The sequence below is a fragment of the Pleuronectes platessa genome, chromosome 4 (genome assembly GCF_947347685.1).
Source record: "Pleuronectes platessa chromosome 4, fPlePla1.1, whole genome shotgun sequence".
NCBI classification, from domain to species: Eukaryota; Metazoa; Chordata; class Actinopteri; order Pleuronectiformes; family Pleuronectidae; genus Pleuronectes; species Pleuronectes platessa.
The window spans coordinates 10,027,176-10,037,380 of NC_070629.1; the positions used below are offsets into that span (position 1 = coordinate 10,027,176).

At 44.8% G+C, this 10,205-nt stretch overlaps 1 protein-coding gene across 5 annotated transcripts; it reads right to left on the bottom strand.

Moving 5' to 3' along the window:
- Window positions 1-847: 847 nt before the first annotated feature.
- On the bottom strand, window positions 848-8,601 carry cabp1a (calcium binding protein 1a). 5 transcript variants are annotated; one of them, XM_053420940.1, is made up of 8 exons: window positions 7,711-7,793; window positions 3,882-4,067; window positions 1,949-1,979; window positions 1,633-1,776; window positions 1,421-1,530; window positions 1,253-1,327; window positions 984-1,056; window positions 848-877 (listed from the first exon to the last, which is right to left on the bottom strand). In XM_053420940.1, the coding sequence occupies exons 2-8, from the start codon at window positions 4,065-4,067 to the stop codon at window positions 852-854; spliced, it is 645 nt and encodes a 214-aa protein (XP_053276915.1). In that variant the 5' UTR covers window positions 7,711-7,793; the 3' UTR covers window positions 848-851. The 5 variants fall into 5 exon arrangements, with proteins under 5 accessions (XP_053276915.1, XP_053276914.1, XP_053276913.1 ...); XM_053420939.1 differs by lacking the exon at window positions 7,711-7,793 and adding an exon at window positions 5,088-5,341 and having other exon boundaries at window positions 3,882-4,058; XM_053420938.1 differs by lacking the exon at window positions 7,711-7,793 and adding an exon at window positions 5,088-5,341.
- Between the last annotated feature and the right edge of the window lie 1,604 nt (window positions 8,602-10,205).

Consider the following 10,205-nt stretch of genomic DNA (forward strand, 5'->3'; position numbering starts at 1 on the left):
TCATGTGACATTATGACAGCCCGTAGGTATCGGCCAGGGTGGTGACGAGGAGCTTCAGGAGCAGTGTTTTCTGTGGAGGAGAGTTTTGGCTCTTTAAAACACACTAGAGGAAAGAAAAACTGATGAAGAGCCCCATATGTCTCCTTTAAAAAATGTTTCCACTGTCCCTGATCTAGACCATATAGAATGAGATACTGTGTAGGAACTGTATTTCTGAGTTATGCTGCTCATCGATTTCAGAGATCTGCTGCTTCATTGCATGTAGCTGTCAGACAGTTGATGCTTCTGTTTACTGGACTGGCACAGTGAGAAATCACAGATGGTCACACGGCTACAAGACAGGTGTGATATTACCACGTTGGTTCCTTGGTGGAGCACCAGTGTCACACAAAGGACATTCCACTTATAACTTCTAATATAACGCATACTGTGTGAAAATGAAACGTAACGTCTTCTCAATCTTTTCTATAGGCATACATTCTCTAATCTTGACTGTGATATACACATAAGGCGACGTTATGCAAAACACTTATATTATCCACGTAGAAGAGGAGACGAGACACCAGCGTTCTATCCACACAGGAAGTTATTTAGTGAGAATTAAAGTGCAAAAACCTAAGTTGAACAATCATCGGCTAGGCTACGGCAAATTTCGCCTCACACGAACCGGAGACTTTTCAGGAAGAACACTTATTGATTGAAAGTGAGAGGTGACGCTTTTCTCCGTTACATTCAAGGAGTTTTGATTCCAGTTTGATTTATATTGGGACGGCTCAGAAGATCTCAGCATGGTCCTCTGTCGTACTCGGTCAAGTACAGACAAGGACACAGCTTCGAATTCAGGTCCGATCTCAGCGAGACATCATGCGTACAAACTCTGTGGAGAGAGAGAGGGGGGGGGGGGAGGATGACATAATGCAGCAGTCGAACCTTACTTCCTAGAATACCTTGAATAAATAAGTAGTTTGCGGACGCTGTTTTACCTTCAAAGTCAACAAGCCCGTCACCATTTAAGTCAACATCCCGCAGGATATCTTCTACTTCCTTTAGACCCACCTGGAAAAAATTTAGTAATAGTAAGCAGAGTGGAGCCCCACACTCATGTAAAGGTCCGGTTTTCACTGGTCAGAAAACCTACTAACACCCACTTACATCTTGCTTTTGTCTGGAATGGGAATGGATACAATCTACCTTCCATTCTACATTTTAGCATATGCCTGCTTAATTTAGAATTTTGACATTATGATCTTACCTGTTGACCCAACAGCTTTCTCATTGCATCTCGGAGCTCGGATGTGCTTATGGCACCATCTCCATTAGTGTCAAACTGAGAACAAAAAGCAGAGGAACAACACTGATGATGAAGATGCAAATGACTAAATATCAACATGACCAGAGCTATGGGAAGTAGACCTCTTACCTCTCTGAATGCATCTTTCAGCTCCTTTATTCCAATCATGTCAGCCGTTTCAGCGAGGAGCTTTGGACCCATCAATTCTACGAAATCCTCAAAATCAACATGACCTCCCACTTGACAAAAAAGATTTCGGCACAGAATTTCAGACCACAATACACACACAGGATACAGTTGTATGCATGACACGTAGATGCACGAAATAGGTGGGTCCTTACAGTTCATGTTGATTTGTTGGCTCAGCTCAATCAGCTCCATCTCAGTGGGCATGTATCCCATGGTTCTCATACAGTTTCCCAGGTCTTTGCAGCTGATGAAACCATCTTTGTCCTTGTCGAACTCTTTGAAAGCATCGCGCAACTCTGTTTAGAAATTACAGAAAATGTACCAGAGCATTAACTGTAAACTAATATGTAAATACCTAAAACTAGTCTCCCCTCTGCTTTTGTTCTAAAAGCTTTGACAAACCTGTCGAGCAATGATTTTACGATATATTTTGTCTGAGTGCTCAACTCGAGTAATGGGGAAACCTACCATCCATTTCCTCTGGCCGCAGCTCTCTGTCCTGTAATGAAATGACATTTGATCATTGGTCCGCACAAAAACGAAGGCAGTCACATCATAAAAAACACACTCATACAGTTTATATATGAGTATCATGTAAAGATACCCCTGACAATGCTGCGACTCGAGTGATCCCCAAACCTAAATCAGCAGCCTTCTCCATAACAGTCCTCAGTCGTTTTGTGAACTTAACGTGAGGACGCTAAACGATAAAAGATGTTAACTGGAACTATCTCACATCTCGATGACATAACCTCCCAGTATAAATCGGCCAATTCCTATCAAGCATGACTGGGAACCATAACCCTCACAGTTTACAGAAGAATGTGTCCGTTTCTATTTTTTCAGTGCTTGCTTAAGATGAGCACAACCTTTAAAGGGCAGAGAGAGAGGCAGACATATCCCAGAGCCCTCAGGGGTTAACAGCAGGAGCAGTGAGACGTCTAAACACAACAGTGAGGTGCTGACGTCAGCCTGAAAGGACTGTCTGACCGGAACCTCTGAGATAGAATCCACAGGAGCAGGCACCTGAAGATCCAGAATAACCAGCCAGTACAGCATGCATGTGTGCGCAACACCATCAGCCCTTCATTCATCGCTGCCAGTTCAGTATCCACCAAAATTTACACTGACAAGATCCAGACCACTGAAATATCTATTCAAAAACCTCCACTACTTTACTGTCTTCACATTGGCCAATATGATAATCCACTGATACCACTCAGCTACAGTACAGCCAGCAGCAGGTGAGCTTAAGTATTTTATGCACTCACCATACAATTAAAGATAAAGTTATATCTGTGAAAGGTGAGCAGTGGAGCAAAGCATTGCTGAATCAGCATCACTGCACCAGTTTGACCTCTTTAAACTGAGAAATGTTGGAAACCACTGATCAATGAAGGCTGTTGCATTCATGTGCACGGCATCTGTTCACAAGGTTCTAAACACACATATGCAGTCACTTGTGAACTTTGATGCTCTGTTATTTTCTAAACCTGTGTGTTCCCTACCCTGGCGGATGGAAGGATGCCAGTCACAAGCAGCAAGAGTGGAAGTCGTGAGAAATGATTGACCTACTAATAAACACAAACGTCTGTGTGTGGAATGCACATCTTGCAAACCATTCTTCTTATCGACATCACACTAGGCATGTGTATTGGTAATGGCCCAGGGAGGTGCAGTGCCAAACTTGGTGCAAATTGGAACTGTGATTCTTCAATATTAATAAATTGAATAAACAGGCGACCAGCGTTCTGTGGCAGTCAGTAGGGGCGGGGCAATGCTAACAGTCAGTATGTGAACCAACCTCAACACGTCCTCCTCTTCATCCTTTGACAAACTACAGCAGTGGTTGACAACTGGGTCAAATTATGGGTCAAAATCGCAATTTTCATAGAAATTGGCAATTTGTCTTTAAAGTAAAAGCATGAAGTTTGTTTTGTTGTTTGCTTCGTATCTAGCTGAACTTTTTTTGAAAAGATGTGAACAATGGTCTGAAGATTGTGTCGATTGCTTAACAGACCATTGAAATATATGAATTTAAAGGTTACACATGCAATATATGAAAAACTAACACCATTTAAGTGCGTCAGTAAAACGATGTGTGTAGGTGTGTAAACCACACACCTGTTGTTTTTTTTAACACTTGCTTTAAAATCTTCCCTGCCGATAAACCAGGTAGAATGAACTTCACTCTAGATCATAGATTGTTTATAAAAAGCTCTGCACGCCACGTCCAACACACAAACAATAAAAGGTGACAGTATATTGTAGAAATGTTTGAAGAGGACTTACTAATGACAAGGACTTTTTAAGAACGGGCACTGCAGTGATAGCAAATAGGTCCGCAACAACCCAGACAAGAAGTAGATATAAAAAGGATGGTTTGTCCAGACTTACGTACAGTCTGCCTGCAATTGGCCACGCCATTACTCAGGAAGACACAGGTTTGTCCCAGTATGTTGCTCACGAGAACGCAGTTTTGTGTCATGGAAACAATGGACTCCTGATAAGGCCGGAGATACCCTGCATGGCCCATCTCCTCACAGGGCAGCACCCCTCTGAGTCTCCTCTCAGCGTCCTGGAGCATCTTTCCAGAGGGGGAGACAGAGTTAGAGATCTGTAGAGGCTTCAGAGCAGAATGGAATAAAGCTGCAAACTGAGAGCGGAGGACATGTGACCGTCTACTAGTTTCTCTCTGTAATGTGTCTGTGTGTTGTCCAGATATTATTCATGTTGTGAGGTTTACACAGTCACATGAAGGGGAATTGTCTTCCTTATGAGGACACTTAACCTCCTAGGTTATGGTTAGGGTTAGGGATAGACTAGGTATCCAGGAAAGTGTGTGAGTGTTGTGTAACTGTATATGAAGCAATGTTTGGAATACAAAAACCAGGCAGAAATTTAAACACATCAATAAAGCGGTACATTGCCAACTTTCCACTCATTGTTCACAACTGTTTACATGTGACGTGCAAAACTGGCAACTCACACCTAACCACTGTCACTGGAACAGTAAACATACTTATACATATAAAAGCAAGCTCATAAGCACCCTGGAGCTGGCTACATGTGTCAGGGTAAAACTAGATTCTGTGAAGACATCAAGACACATTTTCTTCTTCTTTTGAAAAAACAGTGCCTGCTGCACAACAAAGATCTGAAGCCATTAATCTAACATGAGGTCAACTAAATACAACGGAAGCCATTTACAAGCAGCAAAGTGGCAGAACAAGTGTCAAGTCATTATAAAGTAACGTGTAAGAAAAAACATTACTTAAACAAACTTAACACAACGCAAACAAATGCTGCTTTTAACTATTTTTGTAAAGGCTCTGTGTGTGGATGTCATTAAAAACACACACACACAGACAAAAAAAACTCTAAATCCTCTATAGCAATGTGGCGGTATGATGACTGAACCTCTGCAACATCCAGTCAAGCTTGAGCAGAGACTGAAAATAGCAGCACACAAGTATGCAAAACTTGGACAAAACGTCCAAAAACGATACACCACTGTCAAGTTTTATTGCACCTGTCACAAAATCCAACAAACAAGGTGAGAGAGACAGGGTGTGACATCAGCATATCACAGTGAAAACAGTCTTACCGTTCTCAGGGGCCAGTCTAAGCAGTTTCCCATACCAAGAGAGAAAAGAGACACTGCAAAGGACCATGAGGACTTTTTCTCCGTCAAATTTGCAGTTTGGGCTCTGAGAGGAGTAAAAACTCTGGTTTCAGCAAGACCCATGAAGCCTGGGGTGCTAACCTACAGCTGATAGACCAAAACAACTGTGAACTTCGCTGCACCTCGCTGTCTGTCTGGAAGTATAAGCAAATTGTGGCCAGTGACACTCAAAGAGAGAGAGAGGGGGAGACGAAGTGAGAGTGAGAGTGAGAAAGTCAATGAGAGAGGGAAGTGAAGCATGAAGTATGCCTATGAAAGGAAAAGAGGTTGAGCGTCTGTGGGATATTTCACCCAACTGTCACACTGACCAAACTGTTGTAGCCGATATGTGAACAACACAGACAATTCAACACGGCATCACACACAGACACCGCACATCAGGATAAACAAGAGCGATGTGATAAACGGTAAATGGCGCTTTTCTAGATCAGTTCGGCATGCAGATGGGAAAGACTGGGATAGAACCGCCAACTACCGCTCTACCCCCCAGCCACAGCCGCTGTCATCTTTCCAACTGGGATATATGCACAAAACTGCACCAGTAACCTTTACCCCAGTGTAACACACATACATACACACATACTACCAGGTATTTGCTGTGTTTGTGCTGTATGAAAATCTGTAGCAGGCAGGTTTACAAGAATACTCTGGAAGGACCTACTTTCAGCTCCTCACCTGCACTCTCACGTACCAGACTCGTTTGTCAATTTGCGACCTTGAGGTTGCATTTGGCTGCCATGCACTGCTGCGTCACAGCAAGGAGGTTCTTGATTTGAAACCTAGCTCGATTGGGTTCTTTCAAAAGACACGCGAGATTATTGAAAACCCTGCAGGGTTGAGTGTGAATGGTAGTTCGTCTCTGTATGTTGGCTGTACATGTGATAAACTGGCAACCTGTTCACGGTGCATCTTGTCCAATGTCAGCTGGGATTGGCCCGCCGCCTGCAACCCTCAAAGGATAAGTGCAAAGATAACGGATGATTGCATGGAGATTGCATTTTGAATCCCTGTGTCGTTCTCAAATTGTCTGCAAATGCCTTTGTATTCTCGCCTCACTCCCCCGCGCCACACACATCATCCTGTGCCCTCTGCAGTCAAAGACAAGGTCAGCCTGACCTACAGCAGCCTCGCGGCACCTCCATGAAGACTGGGAGAGGCAGCAATGCAGCTACTGACGTTTGATTAATCATTTGATTTTTTTAATCTGTGTGTGTTTGCACATATGCAGAAATCTAAATTGGATTCAAGGTAGTCGATCACCATCTGTTCACATTTGGCAAGTGAAACCACAACTTGCAGCCAGAGCAGTGAAAATCCTGTTTACTCTGAATGCATTGTTTAGACAAAATGCCAAAGGCAGAGCAGAGTGTGTATATATCTCTAAAACCCGGCGTTACATTCCTGCCCGTCATTGACCTCCTCCCCATCTAGCTGTCTCATCAAAGACCTTTTACAGGTCACACTAATGTTTTCGCAGAGCTGCTCGCACACTGACTCATGGGATATTTGTAGAGGAGGCTTTCATTCTACAAGTGCTTGAGGATTTTCTTCCCGGAGCCACAAAAGATGCCCCAAGTGTACTATAGCTGAGAGATTCCTAATTCTCAAATCTGTAAATAACCTCCTCATTAAGGATCCACCTAAAATCAAAACACCACACACAATGCGACATGGTGAAGCTTTGTGAGGATTTGTGATGTAAAACTGAAATTGGTTGCAGACCTGAGCTCTGCGAGCAAAAATTGTGCAAATCCACATCACTGATACCAACCCAAGCATATTAAGTGGAACCTATTTTCTATGTAAAAATAGACGGCAGGCTCAGAATAGATCCCTCCATCACCAATGGGAGCATCAAAGTGATTTCCTCCCAACACAACACATCAATTACTGCAGTGATGATGATGCAGGAAATTAATATACCTCTCTCTGTTTTTTCACAAAATAAACATTAGCACATCAAACATCTGCACCTCTCTGATATTGAGCATTTTAAAATGCCCCCATCACATCCACTTCAAGAGGGAACGGCTGACTGGCTGAGGTCTGTAGGAGGTAGCGCTGTATTTACAAATTATATAAGAAATGAATGTGTATAGAGGACGCTTTTCCCCTGTCTATATAATCAATCTATACAGTGAGGACAGTTTTTTTGCAGACTGCATCCCAAAGCACAATGGCGTGTATTGATTGGAAACGTCATTGAATCCAGTAGAAATTACAGTAGCAAAGCATTCTATTTTTAGCGGGGGGCTTCTGCAGGGGAAGCCTGGATCTGATGCCTTACTGAAGACACTGCTGTCGTCCATTCGCGTCGGTTAACAAAACCTTATTTTCTCTGTGGTAACCCGTCTCATTAAACCCATAGGCTCTTGCATGAATTAGATTTCGGGTTTGGGGTGTCACCAACACAGCTTGTCAGGGGCCACACAACTCCCAGGAGCTGCACTTAAAACTCTTGAAATGAACAGAACCTGTGAAGGATGACTTGATCCAGACCACATCTAGTGGTGCAAGTGTACATTCATGTTTCTTTATCCGTTACCTGGCCAAAGAGTGAATTGAGGACCGTGCGTAAATGGACATCGGATGCAGAAGAAGCGGCACTGGACCTCCGGGAGCGACGGGATGAACTGCTGGACAGCGGGACCAGGGAGCACGAGGACGGGGAGGGACTGGGGACCTGGCCTCCTGCACTGTTGGCCGAACCGGCTCGCCGACGGTCCCTCGGCTCACAGAGAGGCGCCCTGTCGTCGTTGCTGTCCGACAGCGAGGGCACCCTGGGGACCGGGCTGCTATGAGTGGGGCAGCGATGGGCATGCTCGGGCTCGGGTGCCCCTGCCGCCGGGGGACGGTCTTCCTGGGTGTGCTTCCTGCGGTGGTGGTGCCGGTGTGTGGGTTTGGAGGACCTGCAGCGCTCCCTCACACCTCGGCCCGCCTCGCCGCTGTTCGGCGGGTCGGGAACTTGGCCGTGGGTCGGGGCATGAGACTTGCACTTGTCCCGAGTGGCTGCGTGATCACTACTGTCCCGGCTGCCGACGAGGGAGGGGTGGCACAGGGGTCTCCGGGCGCTGACGTCGCACTCGGCCGACCAGAAGGACTCCTCGGCTTTGCTGCCGGTGCTCCGGAGCGCGGCGGCGGGACGGTGGTGATGCTGATGCTGATGCTGCGGGTGTTGACTTCTCCGGCTCTCTGCTGTGCGCTCATGAGGGAGGTGTGTCGGTCTCCTCGCCGCCGCCGACGATTTCAACAAGGAGGTCGTGGATTCAGATTTGGGGAAGGAGGAGCTCATAGCTGCGGGTCTGCTCTATTCCGTCTCGCTGGGGTGATCCTCCATCATTCGCCGTCTTCTCTCCATCTTCGGCCCGTGATGGAGATGGGCTTCATCTCTCCACCTGGTTGCTGTGCGGCAGCAGCGCAGCAGGAGCGCGCACACACAGCGGAGCACACACGTAGCTGCAGAGCGCGTCACCTTTTCATTGATGTGGATGCTCGTCTCTGTGACGTGGGTGGAGACGGTAGTAAGGTGTAGTCTGCCAGTGGTCGGCCAACTTTCCCATGCAGCGTTCATTTCGATAAACGCTGCAGGAGACGGACTTGAGCCCAACTTATACATGAGCTGTAATCTAAAGCAGAAACAAATACAGATTCTCTCAGGACACATTCTGCAAGAATGATGGAAATCAATACTACAATAATATCCAATCCCTGATGCTAACGCACATTTGTTTGTCAGCAAACTGTAGAATTATAATCCACTCAAACTCTAAACTGGCCTAATGTAACTGTGTATTTTTTACTGACAAGATGTGGGATGGAAATGAATAGGCTGTGTGTCTGTGTGTCATTGTTTTCCTCCTGGTGGACAAAATAAGAGCAACACCAGTGACCACCTTCCCATCTGCAGCAATTAGGTGTAACATTTATAGAAACATCTCCATGTGTTTCAAAATCTACAGCACATACTTAAGGATTTTAGAGGCTGATGTGATTCCGTCTTCACTTACTCACCTGCATTTGAATGAATTGAGAGTCATTTGGTACTGAAAACTTGAAAAAGGGAAAACAGAAGATGCAGATCCTCAGGAAGGACTAGGTGAACAAAAATGGTTATCAACTAAAGGTATACAACAGAGAGAAAAAACCAAATCATACTGGGGGGAAACAGCTAAACAAAACTAGACAAATCTGCAGCCTCCCAGCAAGCTGCCAAGTCCTCTCCCCCCCTTCACTACCAACTGACATTTACCTCCACATCCTCACCTGCCTGGAACCTGCATGCCCTGGTAAGTATAGGGTGAGCTTTACAGAATGACAAGTAGAGAAACCACAATCAACACTATGATCACAAGACCAAATAAGGACTCTGGGGTTCTGCTGACAACACAATTCAATCTATCTGCAAAAATACAGAAGATAAATGCAACTCCTGGAGTGTGTCACCTTGAGTCTGCTCAGCCCCTCCTTTCTCCGAGACCTGATCAGGACCGGCTGATCTGACCCCTCATCCCTGGCAAAAAAAACAACCAAACAGCAACATCACAAACATAACAAAATAAACTGTCAACACGTACTTGCTGTAAAACAATGCACCACACAACTCAAAGAAGATTCTCTGTATAATCTGAATTGATAATCAAAATTCCAATAATAACCAACTGACTAAAAACCTTTAATGTTTATGGAGATAGGATCTAGTGCAGGAGGAGAAAGAACCCTTACAATTCAACTCAGTTCAAATTCTCCAAGCCCTTACCATTGCATATTGTGTGGTCCCATATGGATGTGGCATGAAAAACTGAATGATATTTTTATAATGTAGGCTATTTTTGTGATTGTACAAGTAGACTACTATGAAAAACACCAGTCGGCTGCATTACACTGCAACATAACTGAAATGTTACCATGTTTCTAAAACTCTTCTACAACACAAACTTTGGGGTTTCATGATTTAATTTTATATGATGTCAAGCTAATTCTCACTTTGTCAGGTGAGGGCTCATGGGACTCCATCAGCTACACCTATAGAATTCCCTGCAG